Below are 22837 nucleotides of genomic sequence, written 5' to 3' on the forward strand. Positions count from 1 at the left end.
GTGTGTGTGTGTGTGTGTGTGTGTGTGTGTGTGTGTGTGTGTGTGTGTGTGTGTGTGTGTGTGTTGTGTGTGTGTGTGTGTGCGTGCGCGCGCCCTCACCAAACGTGACCTGTGTGACACACTTCCTGCTGAGCGTGGGGAGAGTGCAGCAATGCAGATCCGCATGGCGCGGTGCAGCTTGGTGGGGTGTGTCGGGGACGTGGCTCCATCGGGACGGATCCGGGAACCAGTCGCACGTTGGGTTTACTTTGCTGTCATCACAGTGCGATGTGTTTATGTGCAAACTGGTTCCAGGGCCACGAGACAAGTGTGTGTGCGTGTGTGTGCGTGTGCATGTGTGTGTGTGGTTGTAGTGCAGGTCTGCAGCTTCTGTACACTATCAATCTATCAATCTGTCTGTCTATCTCTCTACTCTGTTTTCATTTTTGCATCTTTTAAATGTGGGATTATGTGCTAGATTGTGAAACCTGATTGATCGGACGTGTTTCCAGATCATAAAGATTTCAACTGGACAAAAGGGAACTTGTGTTTCAAGTCCAGTTTTACTGCAGCCGGGTTTGGTTTAATTGGGTGGGATCCTCGTGAGCTGCTACCCACGCGGCAGCTTCTCTTCCCGGCGTCCACAAAAATATAACATAAGATGTGGGCAATAAGACGACAGTGATGAAATGAAAGAATAATTACACAAAAGGAGTTGCAGGGTTTCAGGACGTTGAAGTCTGCCGTACAGTGGCTTTTATTCCTGTTTTAGGTTTTTTTTTATCTTGGATTGAAATAGCAGCAGATGATTTACTCAAACAAAGAAAGAGAGAAATATATACAGAGAAGAAAGATAAAAGTCACAAAGAGTGGAGACGAGTATTTGTTTGTGGGTGTGGAGGGGGGGTGGAAAGATGGATGATGGATGGATGGTTGGGTGGGTGGGTAGATAGATCAGTGGATGGATGGAGGAATTAATGGATAGTTGGGTAGATGGATAGATAGATGCGTGGATTTATAGATGATACATAGATCGATGATGGAGAGATGGGTGAATGGATGGATGGGTGGATAGATGATGGATGAATGGATGGAAGGATGGATGGATGGATGGATAGATGGATGGATGGATGGATGGATGGATGGATGGATGGATGAGTGGATAGATGGATGGATGGATGGATGACATGTCACTACATGTATGTATGACATTTACATTTACATTTACATTTACATTTAGTCATTTAGCAGACGCTTTTATCCAAAGCGACTTACAAGGGAGAATAACATTCAAGCTACATTGCGACAGAGACATTAGTGTAACAATAAATACTGCTAGGTAGTGCTAAGTAATTGTAGGTTAGGAGAGGAGGTACTCACTGAAGAGCTGGGTCTTCAAGTGCTTCTTAAAGACAGAGAGGGAGGCCCCTGCTCTGGTCATTTTTGGCAGCTCGTTCCACCAACGTGGAACTACAAATGAGAATAGCCTGGATTGCCGTGGCTGTATGGCCGGCAGAGCCAGGCGACGCTCATTTGACGAGCGCAGCATCCGGGGGGCAACATGTGCTCTTACAAGAGCATTTAAGTAGGTGGGAGCATTCCCAACAATCACTCTGTAGGCCAGCATCAGAGACTTGAACTTGATGCGGGCGGCTACAGGTAACCAGTGGAGCTCGATGAGCAGCGGAGTGACATGTGCCCTCTTTGGCTGGTTGAACACCAGTCGCGCCGCCGCATTCTGTATCATCTGCAGTGGTTTCACCGCACAGGCTGGCAAACCTGTTAAGAGAGGGTTGCAGTAGTCGAGGCGGGAAATCACCAAGGTTTGTACCAGCAGTTGAGTGGCATATTGGGTCAGGTACGGCCTGATTTTTCGGATGTTGAAAAGTGCGAAGCGGCAGGACCGGGAGACGGCGGCAACATGGTCCGAGAATGTCAGTTGGTCATCGATAATGACACCTAGATTCCTTGGTAGGAACAAGAGATAGAAAGTCGATTTTAATATCAATGTTGTGATAAAAACCTTGTTTGGCCGGGAAGACCAGCAGTTCCGTTTTCGCGTTTTCGCCAGATTTAGTTGAAGATGATAATCCTTCATCCATGTGGATATGTCAGCGAGACAATCCGAGATCCGCGTCGAGACAGTGGGGTCGTCGGGCGGGAAGGACAGATAGAGTTGAGTATCATCCGCATAGCAGTGATATGAAAAGCCATGCGAGCGGATGATCGGGCCCAGTGAGGTGGTGTATATGGCAAAGAGGAGGGGTCCTAGCACCGAGCCTTGGGGCATCCCTGTGGTGAGGTTGTGAGGCACAGACAGCTGGCCTCGCCATGTCACACTGAACGAGCGCCCAGTAAGGTAAGATTCGAACCAGGAAAGTGCACTGCCCGTTATGCCCACACTTGAGAGTATGGACAGGAGTATGCTGTGATTGACAGTGTCAAAAGCAGCTGATAAGTCTAGCAGAATGAGAACCGAGGATTTGGCAGCAGCTATAGCAGTTTTTAAGGCCTCTGTCACAGACAACAGGGCTGTTTCGGTGGAGTGACCACTTTTGAAGCCAGATTGAAGTGTATCGAGAAGGTTGTTTCTTGACAGGTATTCTGTTACCTGTCTAGAGACCGCCCTCTCTATGGTTTTGGAAAGGAATGGGAGGAGAGAGACCGGCCGATAGTTTTCTGCTTGGGTGGGATCAAAGTGAGGGTTTTTTGAGCAGTGGTGCGACCCGAGCCACTTTGAAAGCAGAGGGGAAAGTGCTGGAAGTTAGGAAGAATTAATCATATGTGTGATTGCCGGGGTGATAGTCGGTGATATGGCTTGAAGGAGGTTAGATGGGATCGGATCTAGCGGACAGGTAGTAGGACGGCTACATGTTAGTAGTTTAGATACCTCACTTTCAGCGAGGGGGGTGAAACCAGGGAACGATGAGCCTAGGGCTGGAGAAGACAGGTTGTGAGAAGTTGTTTGGCTGCTGATGGCTGCCACTTTGTTAGTAAAAAAGGAGGCAAGGCAGTCAGCAGTGAGGTAAGTAGCTGGGGGAGGTGGTGGAGGGTAAAGCAGAGACTTGAAGGTGGCGAATAACTTACGTGTGTCTGTGGCACCGTTGATCCTGTCGTTGAAGAAGGCCTTCTTTGCAGTAGTGATGCTGGAAGAGAAGCAGGACAGCAGTGTCTGGTAGCTTGCGAGATCTTCAATTGTTTTGGATTTGTGCCATTTCCTCTCGGCTGCTCTGAGGTCAGTGCGCGTTGTCCGGAGGGTGTCAGTCAGCCAAGGGTTGATCGAGCAGGTCTGGTGGATAGTGGACACAGGCTATCAAGACATGAGCTCAAGGTGGAGCAGAGAGAATCAGTGGCATCATTAACCTGCAGAGAGGAGAAAGTGCCGTGAGGCGCAAGAGAAGAGGAGAGCACAGAGGAGAAGTGGGTGGGAGACAGGTTGCAGAGATTGCGGCGCATAGTAACCATGGGTGGGGAGGTGGGGGGTTGTTTTGGTAGCTGGACATTGAAGTGGATGAAGAAGTGGTCTGAGAGATGAAGAGGAGTGACCCTTAGGTTGTCCGTGGTGCAGCTCCGAGCAAGGATGAGATCAAGCTCTTTGCCAGCCTTGTGAGTCGGGGCCGAACGAGCGAACCAAAGACAGGAAGTCAGCCGAGCTCGCACTGTCCAAGTGGATGTTCATGTCTCCGAGGACGAGCATGGGACACTCATGCTCAGGAATTGATGACAGCAGGGTGTCAAGCTCATGTAGGAAGTCACCTAGTTGTCCTGGTGGACGGTAGATGACAACCACATAGGCTTTCACCGGAGCAGTCACCAAGACGGCGTGATATTCAAAGGAGACAAAGTTGTTTAAAGCCGTATGTATATGTATGTGACAAATAACCTCTTGGATCTTGAATCTAGATAGATGGATGGATGGATGAATGGGTGGATAGATGGATGGGTGGATGGATAGATGGATGGATGGATGGATGGATGGGTGGATAGATGGCTGGATGGATTTGTGGATGGGTGGCTTCCTTCCCACGCCCTCTCCCCGCTCCATCAACTCTCCACCTTTTTTGTATTCAGCTTATTTTCTCCCTTCTTTTCTCCCTCCCTCCTTCCCTCCCTTCCCTCCCTCCCCTCTTTCCCTCCTTCCCTCCTTCCCTCCCTCCACCATCCTCTTATCTCCTGCTCATCTGGGCTCCGAGCTCGTTGCTTACGGGAATGGAGAGTAATGGCCGCTGTGTTTACCATGGCACTGGGGGCTTTGGGCTCCGGACCAGCGCCGAACCGTCAGCCCGGCTGGGTCGGTGCAACGCGGACAGCCGACCAATCAGCGCCTCGCATGCCACGGAACACTTAGATTAACAAATGACAAATACTGCAATTTATATTTCCTATTGGAGGATAATTACCCTTTTGCACGATGCCAAGATTGAAGCACGAAAGTGCGTGAGAACATCAGATTGAGGGGTTCCACCGTTTCGGGAGCTGTTTGGCTGAGCGCGACACCTTGACCTCGCCGTCGGAGAGCTTTTGTGGAGCAGGAAAAACCCAACTGGCCCGCGAAACGCTGATTCATCTCTTAAAAACGTGATAAAAGCGAAAGTGCAGCGCTCCGTGTGCCGTGAGCCGGCGGCGGCACTCGGGTCGGTGAGTCTGTGAGTCCTGTGCTGCGTGACTGACAGATCTTCTGGTTTCCTATTTACATTCTGCACTGGCAGCTCGGCGTCAGTAGCTGCCGAATTTGCCGCGTCAGCAGAAAGTGAAGAGCGCCGGCGTGTTCCTCAACTTTCATTAAAAGCAAAAAAAAAAAATCTCCTCAGCCCCAGTGCCGAAACACCCTCGCACAATAATGCACTAACTGTTTGCCCGCCAAACTATCAAAGTATTTTATATTCCACACCTGCTAGGCATTACACACGTCGGCAAACACAACAGGAGTCTCTTTGTTGCGGCGGATCATTATGTGGGGCGGGCGGGGCCTGGAAGTGTTCGAGGCCCAATTTATCAGGAGGAGATAGACACAGAGCGGCGCTTTGTGCCGCTGGGGACACCGGGCGCTCGCGGCCGGGCGTTTCCTGCCACGAGGCGCAGGTTCTGGTACATTAGAGCAGAGGCACTTTAATTGGAAACACCTCCCGAACCCGACGGAGGCTTCTCCGCTCCGCGGGACGTGGGGAGGCAGTGGAGAACAGCTGCGGAGGGTTCACGGTTCCCAGAACCCTCGAACCCTCTGGGAACCTGGGAATCTATCTATCTATCTATCTATCTATCTATCTATCTATCTATCTATCTATCTATCTATCTATCTGTCTGTCTATCTGTCTATCTATCTATCTATCTATCTATCTGTCTATCTATCTATCTGTCTATCTATCTATCTGTCTATCGATCTATCTGTCTATCTATCTATCTATCTATCTATCTATCTATCTATCTATCTATCTATCTATCTATCTATCTATCTATCTATCTATCTGTCTATCTGTCTATCTATCTATCTATATATCCATCCATTCATCCATCTATCTATCTATCCATCCATCCATCCATTCATCCATCTATCTATCTATCCATGCATCCATTCATCCCTCCCTCCCTCTGTCCGTCCGTCCGTCCCTCTTTAAGTCTCTGTCTGTCTCTCTTTAAGTCCGTCCATCGGTTGTCTGTCAGCCTGTCTCTTAGTCTGTCTGTCTGTAAGTCTGTCTGTCTGTCTGTGCGACCGTCCGTCCGTCTCTCTGTCTGTCTGCCTGTCTGCCCGTCCATCTATCCATATTACAGATATTACAGAAACACATGTCCATGGGGAGAGAGATCCGAGTCAGATCGGGTATTTTCTCATTAAAAGTTTAAATTGTTCCTGAAATGCCGTTTTTCCTAGCCTGCGAAAATGTGAAATGGAAAAGGCTCAGGACAATCCAAAGTTTTTTTTTTTTGTTTTTTTTGCCCCTTGTAATCCGATCGGCACACCGTCCCTCACGTAGCCCCGGAGCCGGGGAAAATAGGGCGCGACCCGACCCCGACCCCAACCCCGCCGGACCCCGAACCTGCGCCGGGTCTGGGGTCGGGCCTCGGGGAGTCTGGGCGGGGTCGACCCGTGAAGGCCTCCCCTTTGAGGCTCCTCCGTCGCGTCCTCCCGGTGACTTCCCTCAGAGTTCCTCCAGAACAGATTACGTTTGCATCACCGCGTTGTGACTCTCTTTCCCTCTCCGAGCAGAAGCAGCGCAGTGAAGGCTGCGGGGGCGTGCAATTGATTTTTATCTCCCCGCAGATAAAACGGTGATATTTCCTCAGCTGTCAAAAGCTCAATTTCCAACACAATCAGGGAAACAGTGTGGGAGTTAGTGTTTCTGCAGATTAGAGCAGTTTGTCTTGGATCTGGGAGGCCCAGCATCGCTGTGTCAGCTCCTTGTAATTCGGCGTTGGCGTTAGAAAGAGAATAAAATCCCAGAGACCGTTGATTGTCTGATTTCTTTTGTTTGTGCTCATTGTGTATTGTTTCTTTGCTAATGTCTGGGTTCGTAAAGTTGCGTAAACGAGTGTTTGCCGCGGCGGTTTAACGTGCGGACGGCGCGGCGGGACGCCCCGTAAAGATCTTTTTGGAAACGTCAGCCGAGCAGAGAAACATCCTTTGGCCGACGCGCCGAACAGCATTCCCAGTTCTTCGCTGTCAACAATCTCTGGAGACGCCAAGCGCTCGCACGGATTTAAGAATCTGCGTTTGCTCCTGTTACAGCCCCAAAAAGGCACCGAATTGGGAACGTAACGGCTCCCTCCTGCGTCTGCGGGGCCATTCATTCCGACGGTTTCTGTTCGTTCTGGGCCTTGATTTGTTTAGCAAATGCAGAGCGATTTGAGACAAACTTCTGGCTGTATGGTGCTCACAATAGGACCGGGACACACAGAACAGATGCATTGTGGGAAGCGTGTGTGCGCGCGCGTGTGTGTGTGTGTGTGTGTGTGTGTGTGTGTGTGTGTGTGTGTGTGTGTGTGTGTGTGTGTGTGTGTGTGTGTGTGTGTGTGTGTGTGTGTGTGTGTGTGTGTGTGAGAGGAAACATCTGGTAAACCTCAGCGCTCCAGGTCCCTCGGCCTCGGACTTCTTGATGCAGATATTGATGATATTCTGACGTTAATTATGAAGGAAGTTCAGGCTTTCTCACATGTAACTGGAGACACACAGCGGCCATTTTGTAATCACTGGTGTTGCTTTATTCCTACTTTGCGGTAGTTATAAACAGTACGTATAATATATGGAAATTATACAGCACATCGTGACAAGCTTACAGAACTAGAAAATATGTTGTTTTTTTTATAATCAACACAATCTTTGAATTATAAAGGGGCACTTAATTTGTGTTTCTCGTTAAAACCAGGGCTTCCCGACCTGGGGAGCCAGACCCCCACAGGGGGTCGCCAGGGATCACAGGGGTTGTCCTGAGGCCTTTGACGATTTTCAGGCGTCTGTTTCCTAATAGTCAAATATTGGTTTAAAAATACACATTAGTGTCAGTTCAAATATAAATTCTAATAAAAATCCAGGACTGCATCACTATGTATAATTAGTATGTCTCACAGCAGCTATGGTGTCAAAACATTCCTGTTTTTACCATGAAAATATAACCAATTCAGACTGTAGACAGCTAAAAAATACATAAAGAAATAAAGGTATCTTTTAAAAAATGGAAGTCTCCGATTGAACCATGTTTGATTATGGGTAGATTTATTTATTTTTTAATTTATTTTATATTTATTAGGTTTCTTTTTCTGTGTCTGTTGCCCTTTCAACAAAGCTAATAGATCTGAACCTTTGAAAGTCAAAAGGATTCTCCTTTTCATGGCAAAATAATAATAATAATTTATTAGCGAGGGCGTTTCAATCCGACATCAAAGGCCGGAGCAGCGCGGCATCACAATGGAGGATTGCATAAATCATCTCTCCCCTCCTCTCTTGTCGTCCCAGTTGCGGGCGGCCGTACATCAGGTTGACTCACGGCGACGGCTCCATCGACAAGGGAGACAGAACACCACGCTCAGGTGAGGCCTCCGCCCTGCGTCGCCATCCCGCACCACCTCCACCTCCCGTAATCTTCCGTCTGTCGTTTGATACGTAGGCGCGTTCTCAGTCGTTACTGATTGAGGAGGAGTGGAAAAGGTGGTTAGATGAGTAGCACCCTGGTATGTCAGTGGGGGAGAAGCACCATGCGTGTTAGGAGGGACTTCAGATGAGTTAGAAAGGACTGGACCCCAATATCCGCATATCTGAAAGGGAATGGGTCAGAGTGTAGTGTATAGGAGGAATAAATAAAAACAGAATTATAAAGTATATGAGCGCTAAATAATAATAAATCACAGTTTTTCAGCATGGTTAATGCTGTTGCCGATCCACTTGAACGTTTGTTTTTATCGTCTTGTTATTTCTTCCATCTTCGTCGTAGGTCTGTGTATTCCCTTTATTCTTGAAATCAATAAAAAGTGAACATACTACATGCTTATTTCTCATCGTGCCTTTCGACCCCTAGTCACAGGCTCTCCGTAAAAGCAAAAACGTTTGCGCTGAGATCCCCACTCGTAGCGTGAAAGGGGAAGTGGGCTCGTTTACCTGCGTCTCCGTGGTTACGCTCCCTGTCGCCGCTGCAGGGGAGGAGCCGCTCGTGGCGTCGTCGGATTACGACAGCACCCACGAAGCGAACCACAGCGACGGCAGCGACGTAGCGCACGCGGAGGACGACGCCGAGGACGGGAAGGGCTCCGCCCCCAGCGTCCTGCTCCACCCACTAATACCTCCGGAGGTGAGAAATGAAGACACGGTCTGGGAGATTAATGGTGATGAGAGAATGAATTTTGGTCAGATAAACAACCTTAACCCCCGCCAAGAAAATGTCATGATGGGATTAACCTTAGCGATCATCACAATAACATCTCTGTGATCTGTTGTTTACGTGTTGTCTGCGCAGGACAAACCCCTTCTGGCCCCGGAGCCGCTGTTAATGGAGGGTTTAGATCCGCAGATGAGTCAACTTAACAGCTGGAACTTCCCCATTTTCAGCCTCGTGGAGAAGACCAACGGGAAGTGCGGACGTATCCTCAGCCAGGTGAGCCGCAGGTGTTAATGTTCGCCAAACTGGAAGCAGAAGTGTGGGGGTACACATGCCCTCTGTTGCAATCCAGCTGTAACCTCTTTTAATTATTTTGTTTTTATATTCTTATTGCATTTTTTGTAGTCTTATGTTATTGCTCATGTATTTCTGAAGTAATTTGCACATTCCCGAGTTTATTGTTCTAACACAAGTTTTTTGTTTGGCAGGTTGCTTATAGGCTTTTTGAAGACACTGGCTTGTTCGCCACCTTTAAGATCCCAGTGAAGGAATTCATGAACTACTTCCATTCCCTTGAAAACGGATACAGAGACATTCCATGTAAGGATCAAGCTCCATAGATACACTGATCAGCCACAACATTAAAACCACTGACAGGTGACGTGAACAACATTGATCACCCGGTTCCAATGGCACCTGTCAAGGGGTGGGATATATGAGGCAGCAAGTGAACAGTCAGTTCTTGAAGTTGATGTGTTGGAAGCAGGAAGAATGGGCAAGCGTAAAGATCTGAGCCACTTTGACAAGGGCCAAATTGTGATGGCTAGACAACTGGATCAGAGCATCTCCAAAACCGTCTTGTTGGGTGTTTTTCCTCTATACAGTGGTTTGTACCTACCAAAAGTGCTCCAAGGATGGACAACCGGTGAACCGGCCACAGTCATGGGCGACCAAGGCTCATTGATGCGCATGGGGAGTGAAGTGTAGTCCGTCTGGTCTGATCCCACAGAAGAACTACTGTAGCTTTAATTGGTGAAAAAGTTAATGCTGAAACGTGTCAGAACACACAGTGCATCACAGCTTGCTGCGTATGGGACCGGTCAGACTGTCCACCCCTGAATGCGTCTAAAAGGGGCATGTGAGCGTCCGAACTGGACTATGGAGCAATGGAAGAAGGTGGTCTGGTCTGATGAATCACGTTTTATTCTACATCATGTGGATGTGCGGCGTAAGGGTCCGATCTGATCGAGCATCGATCGAGCTGGTACCAAGTACCACAGGACACCTTCAGAGGTCTCGTGGAGTCCATGCCTCGACGGATCAGAGCTGTTTTGGCCGCACGAGGGGGAGCTACACAATATTAGTTGTTATAAGTGAACTTTAATGTTGTGGCTGGTCTGTGTATATTGTTGTGTACCTCAATGGAGATGTAGCTCTAATGTCAGTATTCAGCCACTAGAGAGAGTTCTTACACAGTTTTCTGCTGTTTTTCTGCGCTGCTGACGTTAACGCTCCTCAATGAACCACAAGCAGCACGGCAGTGCCCCCCAGTGCATTATATTAGAACTACATGACCGGTGACTGAATGACTGAATGACCAGTGTCTCTGTCCTGACCCAGATCACAACAGAATCCACGCCACAGATGTGCTCCACGCAGTCTGGTACCTGACAACGCAGGCTGTTCCTGGACTGCCCGGCCTCATCACAGACCAGGGCTCCGCCAGCGACTCAGGTTTGTGTGCACGTTTTGTACGGGTGGAGGTTGATCAGCGGTGTGTGTGGGTGTGTGGTCATGTGTGTACCGATGTATGCTCATCTATGCTTGAGGCCCATGCATCCGTAGATATATTTATCAATAAATGTTGCTTAGATTCCAGTTTTTTTTTTAACCAGTTTGAAGAAGCCAAATTGACCGTACAGTTTGTAGGTCAGAGTGCCTGGAGCACCTCCTTCTCCTCTGGGAGCCAATTCATTAACATTCACACGTCATGCCTGCAGCAAAGCATCCACTGAATCTCGTCTCAGCTCGACGTTTACACACCGAGATCCATTTGAAGTCTCCCACAGCGTGAAATCGCCGGCAGATTAGAGTTCCCCTCTCTCGCCCATAAATCCATAACCTCATCTGTATGCCTCGCTGGGGCCGCTCCTTTGATCCACACAGCTTCGGATTCGGCGCTTCAAGTGTGTGTTTCTGTCCGCTGGCATACATACGCGTGATCGCGCGACTGCGTTCCTAATCCCCACCTCTCCGTCCAGACTCTGACAGCGGGATCACTCACAGCCACATGGGCTTCCTGGTTTCTAAGACCTACACTGTGTCGGAGGACGGCTACGGCTGCCTGTCGGGCCTCATCCCCGCTCTGGAGCTCATGGCGCTGTACGTGGCCGCCGCCATGCACGACTACGACCACCCGGGGAGGACCAACGCCTTCCTGGTGGCCACCAGCGCCCCGCAGGTACCTGCGCTGTTAGATTGCGGGCGGGAGGGGCCCGCGGCCGTCATAGACGACGCGAGAAGCCCAGCGGGGCACGAGCTGAATGCAGCCAAGCTCAACAGTTCTGAGGTCTCGACGTTTGTCTTTCATTATGTCAGTGTTGGAGGCTGGGTTGGTGTTGCTCTTTTTTATTAGGGATGCATAGATACAGATACAGATACAGATACCGGTATCAGGCAAGTATCGGGTCGGATACTGTGCTCTTGTCGACCGACTCATACTCAACACAAAAACCCAATACCAACCTAACTTTACATAGTGAAGTTCCATCTTCCACCTTCTTTTGAACCTCAGTGAATGTTTTATGTTACATCTGATCTTATTGCAACAACTCACTGAATAAATGAATTATTGTAAAATGATAAACATGCAGGGCTTGAAAATCTGTGATTTTACTCAATCTGGTAAATGGTATCCATTTGTGTTTTCGTGGCTATTTAGCGATACCGAGCACATGAAGACCAGACGTTTGTTCTGGGGAAATACGTTCCTTTGAGTAAATGTGCTCTCCAGTGAATCCAATTTTTTACGGTCAATATGTTGATTAAAGTATGTTATTTCATAACCAGTATGTGTATTGTACCATTGTGTCATTATACCATGATTTGACACAATTTCCATCTTTTGATTTTATCTGGGGTTTTTTCATCTGTGTCGTCATATGTGACGTCGCTAAATGAGACTGAGTGTGTTTTGGTGCATATGTGCGTGTTTACATAATCTGTGTGTGTGTGTGTGTGTGTGTGCGTGTGTGCGCATGCCCGCGCCCGCAGGCCGTGCTGTACAACGACCGCTCGGTTCTAGAAAACCACCACGCTGCCTCGGCCTGGAACCTCTTCATGTCTCGGCCGGAATTCAACTTCCTGGTCAACCTGGACCACGTAGAGTTCAAACGCTTCCGCTTCCTGGTGATCGAGGCCATCCTGGCCACCGACCTCAAGAAGCACTTTGACTTCCTGGCCGAGTTCAACGCCAAGGTGAGGCTGGGAATCACTGAATGTGTCAAAGTGTTCATATTTAAAGGTCAGGGGTGTTTGAATATGAATAATTGCCACAGGAATACTCAATGGAATCTGGAGTTTTTATTTTCCCCTATTTATTCCGGATCTCAAAACGAGGTTCAAATATCTTTCAGATTAAAAAAAAAAAAGGATCCAGAGAAATTTGTGCACGTTTACATGCATTCTGTTATCTTTGGACAGAGTAAATACTGGAGAGTGGTTTTCGGATGCATACTACTTCTCAAGATTCAATATTCAAGAGGTTTATTCATCACATACATAAACATATGTTCATACATATATGCAGTGAAATGTCTTTGCAACGCCCCCGGAGATTATGCACAATAGTTTCTAAACCGAACATAATAGCTCACCTTATTCCTGCCTAGCTATCTAACTGAAACAAACTGATTCCTAAAACGTAATGCAGTCAGTAAATAGAATAATATAAATTTAATAAAAATAAAATGAGACTAAAATGGGTAATACAGAGTGGGGGTACAAAATAGAAGTAAAGGGAATAGAGTTATGTATCTTGAATAGGCTATTTGTATATACAGATTCTCAGGAGGGTGGTGAGATTAAAAAAAGAATGAGGATGTTCATCAAAAAGGAAAATTTCCATTGGCTTTAGAGGACTTGTTCCCTGAGAAAAGAACGCTGAGAGAGCCTTGAAAGTGAAAACAATGCAGCTTCCTGTTCAGCTTTTCAGGAACTCACTTCAGTGTGGACAGAATGTTGGATTCACATCCCAGAGCCTCAAGGTTTTCCATAGCCAGGAGTTATTAGCCAGAGACTGTTAGATAACTATTCCTGATGTTGGTTCACCCGGCTCTCTTTCTCTGTTCGTGGAAGCAAATTAGCTTTCCTCAAAGAGCCCGGTCAATTTTTCACTTGATCCACTCCACTTCTTCCAGGGTTATTAGGTTAGAACGATAAGACTCTTGGAGTCCGCAGCTCCTTCCCACCCCAGATATGTTGTTCATTAAACTGAGTGAGAGACGATGGGTTCATTCGGGGGATTATGGACGAGCATTAACTTCAAATGTCAAAGTCATTCCGACCATTAAAGCCACTGCTGATGATACAGATTTTAATCCATCCAAGAGGTGAAGGAATCTCTGTGGAATATTTATTTTGAAGAAGAAGAAGAATGTCTTTACTTGTCATTGTACAATTAGGGTACCTACTGTAAGAGCTACCTACTGTATACCTAGAAGCAATGGGCAGCCACTAGATACTTCTATATACTACTGTTATGTTTATTAATTGCAATTACTTAATTCCTAAAGTAGGTGAAGACAGTGTTTGTCTGGGTTGCAGGAGATTTTAATTGTGTTGCCAAATCAAATTGCTTGCGTCATCTTTTACATTTGTATCCACAGCACTCTTGGTGTTCTTTTTCGTGCTCTGAAATGTTCCGAAATGTTCTGCGGCTATGGGGCTTTAGGCTCGGAGTGTTCTTGCGGCTGCAGGGTGCTTGTGCGGCTGTGGGGCTTTGGGCTCGGCGCGTTCTTGCGGCTGCGGGATGCTTGTGTGGCTGCAGAGCCTTTTTTCTGCTCGAAAGTGCCAATGTGCCAATTATCATGTGCCAATTAAGGCACACCCACATGCACACATAAGTAGACACACCACACATTGTTAATATCTACCTCAAATGCCAGGATAAACTCTCCTGTGAATTTTTTGGGCTTTTTTACGATTTGCGATTATAATGATGATCATGTGATGAAAGATGGAAGAGGCCGCGTGCATTACTGTTGTTATCCTCCTCTTAAAATTGAAATAATGATGAAGTATGAATCAAAGCATAATAAAGTTGTGCATAATGCTTGGTGTTAGTAGTAAAGTACTTTGCTTTATACTCTATACTATATTTGAACAATTATACTAATCATTATATCTGCTATTTGGAGCATTTTTTTAAATACCACTGTATAACAGGCTGTGTCCTCCAACCAGTTGTTGTTTTTTTTTTTAGGACAAGATGAACATCTCTGTGCACTTTTGTTAATCCTCCAGGTTGGTGACCATCACTCCACTGGGATCGACTGGTCCAACGAGAACGACAGGCTACTGGTTTGCCAGATGTGCATCAAACTGGCCGACATCAACGGACCGCTCAAGTGCAAGGACCTGCATCTGCAGTGGACGGAGGGCATCGTCAATGAGTTCTATGAACAGGTGAGTGTGTCAGTCCCTGATAGAACATGATAGAGCATGTGCTTCTGCATGTATGCTGTGAATCATACACATATCAATTAATAAAATACAACAGATCCTCATTTGTCCAAACTCGATGGGAATGATGGTTGTCTTGAGGGAGACTGAATTATATGGTTCACTAAAACATGAATGAGTATCCATGGTCTCAGGAACTGTTTCTAGATCGATTCACGTGCTTAATTTAGGTTTAAGCAGAAGTTTTCCATGAGCCTTTCATGTAGCTGGCAGAAAATCCGCTTCATCTGCCCGCTGAGGGTCAGATAAACAGGGTTGTACTCTGTGTACAACATTCCCTATTTCTTAGTATACACACACACACACACACACACACACACACACACACACACACACACACACACACACACACATACACACAAAACTGCTGAAAACAAGCACAGAGCAGTTACTTCATCTTCTCAGTACGATGTCTTGATTGTATTTGTCCTGGATTTTGTATTCGTCAAAGTCATCAGATTGTTGTTTATTTTTTTTTATTCTACTCCTGCCGACCGAACAGAAAGGAATGTCTTTCTTTTGTCGCTTGTCTATTAGTTTTCTGTTTTGTTTGATTCAGTTGTTACTTTCCAAACAGGATTCCTTCTCGGCAGTCACACTTGTTTAATCGTGACCTCATTGTGGACCGACGTGAACAAGTGCTAATTGAATAGTTGGTTCAAAACTCAATGACCTTCGTTGTGATCGGCTCTAAGTGGCTGCTGATCCTCGCTGGAGGGTCTGGCTCATGGTGCGTTCAGTGTCCCTGCCGTACCCTGCGGCAAGTTTGGCCGTCGCGACGTGAGCTTGGTGTTAGAACCAGAGAAGAGGAGGTGAGGTCCTGACTGGATCATTAAACAGCTCCTCAAGGACCAAGGCTGAGGGGGGTCCTTCTTACTGTATGCGGACTGATTGCAGTGCTCGCAACATGACCTTGAACGATCCGGTAAAAAAAAAAAAAAAAAAAAAAACACACACAGCATGGACGCACACGCCCACGCACGTACATAAAGATGGATGCACATCATGCACATTAACACTGTGGCCTTCAGACACACACACACACACACACACACAAACACACACACACACACACACACACACACATACACACACACACACACACACACACACACACACACACACAGAACCAGACAGTTCTTTCAGGTAAAAGATGTGCAATCTAGACACCAATGGAATAGTGACTAAAAGGTGAAAAAATCCATATGATGAGTTCAGAAACCTCGAGTTAACTTCTGGTTGGTCCAGGTATCGACTGGACCGCTGATCCATCTTGATTTCTCCCCATATGTTCCCCTCGCCTTTTGTAGAAAAATCCAGTCCACTCACCATATCATTTGTCCTTCATCCAGGGTGACCGGTCGCTGTGGCAACTGGAAAACCTCGGCGTGGTGGTTTCCCATGTTTGCCCCATCCAAATGCTGCGGCTTCTGTGGCCCCTGATATGAGCTGTGTGGAGGGAGACCGACGCGCAAGGCAGCGTTTGAGTCAATTTGAGTCCATTTTATGTTCACCGGATGGCCTGTTGTATCCCAAGTCCTTCCCATTTCTTGTTACTGTACTGCCGCTGGGTTGGACAAAGTTGTCCTCCTCAAAGTTGTCCTCCAACATGAGGGACAAAAGCATGGACCCGAGCGGGAAAAGTTAACTGAGGTGATGGCAATGGTGACCAAGCTGTGATTGGTGCATCTAGAGGAACAAAAGGCAGAGTGGAGGATCGGTCAATTATCAGTGTGGGTCTCTGGCAGTAGAACCGTGGATCTATTGAGGGACGGAGCCTTTCCATTTCAATGAGATTTGCTGAGCCAGCGCACACACCTAAAAGCAACCGGAAGGGATACCCCTTCATCCAGATTAAGGCCGTTACGGCGTGGCCAATCTGGGCATTCTGCAGGAGGCAGCGTGTCGGTGAACTGGCCGAGAGCGAAGCCGCTGGTTGGAGCAAGGAGAAGCTCAGTGCGCTCTGTGCATGGAGAGCAGTCTGCGGCTGCAAGGAAGGAACGGAAGGCATCACCCGAAATTCACGATAGTCCTTTTGTACTCAATGTTCATTCCCAACATGCAATCTAGATTTTTCGTTTTTTCCCGCTTTAGAATAAATATTTCATTAATAAAAGAAAAAAGAAAAAAGTTTAGTATTATTTGTATTCGTATTATCTAAATGACGATAAAACTTAAAACTATGTATTTCTAAGTAAAACAGTTGAGGACATGTTTTCATATTGACCTGTGGAATGTCAAGGGCACAACACATAAAAATAATATATATATATATTCTAAATCCTAGCTCAATAATCACTGACACAAAATTCATGGCCTGTTAATTTCCCTCACAAGAAAAAGACATCATTGATTAACTCTTTGTTTACAAGATCCTTTGGCTTGTTAAGATTTATTTTATTTTATAATTTTTTTCAGTGCAGTTGAAATGGTTCAGTTTTTGCTTTTGATCTATTTGGGAGATAATGTGTGCGTCGACGCGCGATTAACCCGGCTTCTTGGCGCGTGTCCATCGCGTCCCGCAGGGGGACGAGGAGTCCAGCCTGGGACTCCCCATCAGCCCTTTCATGGACCGCTCGGCACCGCAGTTGGCCAAGCTCCAGGAGTCCTTCATCACCCACATCGTGGGGCCGCTCTGCAACTCGTACGACTCGGCCGCCCTGATGCCGGGACACTGGGTGGACCCCGACCCGGGGGCAGAGGGGCACGAGGAGACGGCCGAGCACGAGGAAGAGGACGAGGACACGGCTGAGGAAGACGCCTCCACCACCAGCTCCGAGGCTTCGCGTAAGGACCGGCTCACTCCTCACTTCACGCGAATCACGCGAACGTCACACATTCTACTGATAATCGATAATCGGTGGCTTTGCTTTACATCACTCTCAAGTCTTTAGTGTAAAGCAGGTGGGCAGAAATGACGGATGGATCAATAACCTGGTGTGATCGTTTTATGACAATTCATTGAAAACTTGGAGAAGTTAACGATTTTTCATGTAGGTTCAAAATAAAAATAAAAACACTTAATTTAATTTGTTAGTTTAATTTGTTTATTTAATTACTAATAAGAACCAAAATGTATTAAATGTATTATATGATTAAAACTGCTTTACCCATAATGCTCCTGTGTTGAAGAAGGAGAAGTTGTGCGATGCACAGTTGGAAAACTCCAGGTTACGAAAGTAGAAATCCTCTTTCCATGTTTTAGCTCCAGCCCAAGTGGTCAGCTGGTTCCACTCAGTAGTTGGATCCATTAGCAAATGCACATGGTGGACGCAAAATTCTGGAAAGGAATTTTACTTCCTGAAGCTGGATTTTCCAACGGTGGTGTCATGAACAGTGATAAATGACGGAAACCAACATTTGAACAAGGATATTGAACCTATCCTTAAAGTAAGACGACGGCTACTCTTTCCACCTCTGGTTAATTGATGGTGATTCCAGCTAGACGTTCGCTCCACTTAGACCTCGACCAAAACCCGTCTTTGATCCGGTCATTCCACCCTCTCCGTGTTTCCAGAGAAAGCAGCGCCCAAGAAGCGGAGGAAAGTGTTCTGTCAGATCACGCACCACCTCCTGGAGAACCACGACATGTGGAAGAAGGTGATCGCGGAGGAGAACCAGAAGCAGGCCCAGGGGGGTCCCGAGTCCGTCCGAGCCGAGCCCATCCTGGCCATCCACGAGGAGGAGGAGGAGCCGGGCAGCAAGGAGGAGCTGGTGGAGGGGGAGGAGCCGGAGGACGACGTGGACGCCGGGGAGGGGGAGGAGGAGGAGGAGGAGGAGGAGGAGGCCGAGTGGCCGCTCCCTCCGCCGGAGGACACCTGAGGACTGAAAAACAGCCGCCGGGAAACATGGCCTCCGCTAGAACGAAAGATGCGTCGTTTTTTGGGGTTTTTCTTTCGCCTTTTCAACCTATCAATCGAACTCCTATTTTATTTGCCAGCACATCACATAGACACAACACTGTAGAAGTTTGGGAAATGTGTGCCTATAAAAATAAAAAAAAACGATAAAAAAAAAAAAACAGGGTGGGCAAAACTGTGTTTTACACATTTTATTAAGATAATAGAGTTTCGACAGACTGGGAGGAAGCCTTCCATTTTGCAATACGGTTTCACCGCTCTACTTTGGGATACAGACTCTTTTTGCTAATCTGAAGAGACGCTGAAGACTGGTGAGCCGGACCTCGACGACCCCGAGGAGACACAGGACTGCAGACGTTTGCTGCCAATTTATACATAATGAATATTTTCTGAATGCAATTATATATAAACATCACACTTACCTGTACATTCATTTCAACTGTCGGGTGGGATGAGTTCGGGGCGACGCCCCACAGGCCGTTTCTCCTTTTCTATAGACGGATTACAAAGGGAATCAAAAGAGAGACATTTCAAGTCTGCGCTTTGCTTCGCTTCCGCCCAGACGAAGACCCCCCATCACCACCACGCCAAGCATTCCGCCCGCCCGTTTTTTTTTTTTGTTTTTTTTTTTTTAATTTCGATTTTTTATTTTTTTTTTTACGATCCCTCTAGACTTGTGCCGCTGTCGCAAGAGACGTTTTGTCATCTGATGAAGCCGTTCCCGTTTTTTCATATTTTTGCCAAATTAAGTTACTTTATGGTGATATTTCATCCACGTGTGTGTGTCTGGTGTGTGTGTGTGTTTGTGTGTGTGTGTGTGTGTGTGTGTGTGTGTGTTTGTGTGTGTAACGCATATCATTCCTCTAAAGAAAGTAAGCTATAGAAAAGCTCAGAAGCTGAGCTGTTACTCAGCTCTGTCCGCTATAAGTGAACATTGTAGAATGAAAAGGGAGATAAAACACCATGATACACACACGGACACACGCACTGAGATCGAAACCAGAAAAAAAAGTACCAGAAACACAAGTCAAAAACATTAGAAAATCTATATAATAACATCGATGGGGAAACATGAGCTCGCTCGCCTTGCTCTCCAAGTAATCAGAGTTTTCCTCTGAACATTTTAAGGCCTTTTTTCCCTCCCCGGGTATGTTGAACGTCTAAATAAAACCTCGAATTCACACAGTCACCCCGATGGCAGTGACTGCTGCCATCGGGGTGACTGTGTGAAACCTTCAGAGGATCCTTAGACCAGAAAGAAACCCAGAGTTCTCCCACCAATTCACACATTTCAGGCCATATTGCAGGTTCTGTTCCAGCTATTTGCTTTTCACGCCTTCCTGCGGAGGCGCCGTACTGTACCTTGTAATTTGTGAACGAAAAAAAACCCTCGGAGCCACTCAGGGAGAGCCACGCCCGCGGAGCTGGGACGGATGGTGCTATTCAGATCCGCGCAACGCGACACGTCGGGATGGCAGGTTTTTGAAAACGGGGCGGCTGGGAGCGGTCAAAACGTACGCGGAACCTCACAAGCCGACGCCCGACCAGTTAGATCCGCACCCGGACGAAGCGAGCTGAAAAACCCCCCGGTCCGAGGGCCGTGTGACATCATCTGCCTGCCATTCAGTGCTTTGGATAATAACATTTTATTGTAGCTGGCTCCCCTGATAACCTTAAGCCCAATATAAAGTCATCCAAGCAGAGATCGGGGCTCAGGGTAAGGCCCCCCTCTCCGTCCCACGTCCCCCTAGTGGCCGCAGGGTGAACTGTGTCTGTGTTTGGCGTCACAAAATCAAGGAAAATGGGAGGAGCTTGTTTTATTTCCAGTACCACAGCGAGTAGTTTGCTCAGCTGGACATTTACCGATTTGTCACGAACGAGAGCTTAAAATGTCGTTTATAGTGTTAGCCAAATGCAGAAAGCAAAAAAAAAAAATACGCAGAATTAATTTATATGAAAAGAGATTTATGGAGAGTGAATACGGTGACAACCAACGTTAACGCCAACGTCATTATTTTATATCCGTGACTTATTTTTGTTTATTTTTATTTTACGAAGGTTTAAGCTAAAAAAAAAAAAACTTGATCGACGTAACTTCCGTTCATAGTTTTCGGACCAAAGCTAAAGTTGAAAGTTGAAATGAAGTTGAAACGCACCTGGAACGCCCGATGAAATGACGCAGCGCGTCACGGCTTTCCCAGTCCGACTCCCCACGGGGATGGATGGACTTCCGATTCTTTCTCTTCAACGGATTCCCAGACTCGGTGTGAAGCAGCCGTCAGGGGGGTGGGGGTCAGAGGTCAGGGCTTAACGTCGCGACACTTGAGGAAAAAAAATCGCTGACGCAGATTGAGTCGCTGGATCGTCCTCCGCCCCCAAGAAGAAGAGGAGGAGGAGGAGGGGGAGGGAGAGAGAGAGAGAGAGAGAGAGGGAGGGAGGAGGTGAAGAAAAAAGAAAGGAAGGCGGTGACGGACGTCGGGTCGGATCAGACGTGTGAAGCGTCGAGTCACTGCCGCGACGGTCGGCAGTAATCGCCCCCCCCGCGTCCAGTCCGCTCCAGTTCTCACCACCTGAACGCAGGTTCCAGCCTCCATCCCATCTCCAGTGTTTGACATTCTCTCGGTCGTAGAATTTCCACGGGCTCGAACCCAAAATGAAGCTGAGTGATTCCCCTTCCGCTCTGCGCGCGCGTCTGTGTGTGTGTGTGTGTGTGTATCTGTGTGTGTGTGTGTGTGTGTGTATGCGCGCGCGCGCGTACGTGCCAGGTTCTTGTTGGACCGAGCAGAGGAACATTGGCTTCCTTTGTCCCCGCACATCCCATATTAACAAGTTTGAATAGCGCAGCACATCAATGGCGGCTTGTTCACCCGTGCTGCGTGTGGGAATATCCCTGGGGAGCGCACGGGGGAGTAATTGGTGGAAAATGGGTTGACCTGCCAATAAGAATGAGCATTAGACACAGTCGGACCCCGTCGGTGGCGGTGCAGCCGTCTTTTACCGAACGTGAGAGCGGGACGGCGGCTCTTCTGTCCCTCGGCCGCGACCCGTCCCCTCTGCTTCCTCTTCCTCTTCCGACCCGGAATCCAAAACCCCTTCAGCCGTCCCCGGTGATCCGAGCGAGTTATTCCGCGGATCAACCCTCGGCGTCGCGTTGCCGCGTCCAACCGGCGAATACTGTGTCAGGCCGTCCTATGAGAGTCGCCTCAAAAAATGTGAGATATGCATTAATCGACCTCCTCGAAAAGTGATGATCTCAAATGATCAACGTGTCGCTGACTTTCACTCGACCGGATATTTCAGCTTGGGTTTTTTCTGTCCCCGTCGTCGCTCACTATGCAGGCTCCGGGTTCCACAGCTTGCCTTCCGTGCCGCCGTCTCCCGCCCTTTGGAATAAACTCCAGGGGCAGCAACGACAGATAATTCGGGCGCGCCACGCGTGACCGCCGCACGGACCCGGGACGAACCCATGAAGGCGGGGGAGTGCGGGCCGGAAGATACACTCCACGAAAAAACAAATCCAATCCTTTCTTGTCCAACTCCGGATGAACCCTTTTTTTTTTTTTTTTTTTTTTTTTCCAAATCCCAGACATCTGATGTGCAGCATTTACACTTCAAGTAGAATCTTCCGAGTGCTTCCCTGTACAAACAAAAAGAAAAAGAAAAAAGACTCTTTTTGGGCTTTCCAGTCTGTTTTTTTCCCTTTGTTTGGTAGAAAGTCGAGTGGTGAGGAAATGTGAAGTAGTCCTATTAAAAAAAACAAAAACCCTTGAAATGCAAGGAAAAAAACAAAACAAAACATGCGTCAGCATTTTAGCGTCCCCTCAGGCGAGAAAACCAGCGGCGGAGTAACGGAACATCCCATAAAAACACCGTAAATCGGTTGTAATTTGCCAGTGACCCTGTGTTAAAGGGAAGTTTTATTTACACCCGTTACTTGTTGCCGCTCGCTTCTGAGGTAAAATGTCTTTTTTTTTTTTTTTTTTTTTTATATTGTATTCCTTTACGTCATAATTTGACTGCCGTACTTATTTACACGTGTACTATAATTTTATCCATGGGAACCAAACAAGCTTTACGATTCTGTAAACGAAGAAAAAAAAAAAAAAAAAAAATGAGATGTGTATTTTTATATAGTTGACACATGATTAAGTAACAAAGAACGATTTCTTTTCACTAGTAAACTCTTGCACTTACCACATGTAGCAATACTTACACAAGGAAGGAGAGCTGACACGTATGTACGTATGTCCAAATACACAGTATTTGTTGAAACAAATAAATTCATTTCCTTGCAGGTCGACGCTCCATTTTGTACAATATGTATGCTGTACAGTAAAGAAATATTAAAACTCAAAAAATTATTTGAGATATACATTATTTATTTTTACCATTTTGTAATTTAGACACTATACTGTAGCTACTATATTGCCAGAATTACTGAAAGTGCCTCTT

The 22837-nt window shown here is 47.1% G+C and overlaps 1 protein-coding gene across 1 annotated transcript in view; it reads left to right on the top strand.

Annotated features, from left to right (window-relative positions):
- Positions 1-18347, top strand: part of pde3a (phosphodiesterase 3A, cGMP-inhibited) — a gene marked incomplete at both ends in the record, with an annotated part of 75884 nt that extends 57537 nt beyond the window's left edge. Inside the window, 10 exon segments of the mRNA XM_080002874.1 lie at positions 7928-8001; positions 8605-8756; positions 8922-9059; positions 9272-9383; positions 10404-10517; positions 11045-11244; positions 12057-12260; positions 14307-14468; positions 17051-17312; positions 18043-18347. Of these exon segments, the coding sequence (XP_079859000.1) occupies positions 7928-8001; positions 8605-8756; positions 8922-9059; positions 9272-9383; positions 10404-10517; positions 11045-11244; positions 12057-12260; positions 14307-14468; positions 17051-17312; positions 18043-18347 (1723 nt within the window).
- Positions 18348-22837: the final 4490 nt, after the last annotated feature.

This window comes from Zeus faber (assembly GCF_960531495.2).
Source record: "Zeus faber genome assembly, chromosome: 6".
NCBI classification, from domain to species: domain Eukaryota; kingdom Metazoa; phylum Chordata; class Actinopteri; order Zeiformes; family Zeidae; genus Zeus; species Zeus faber.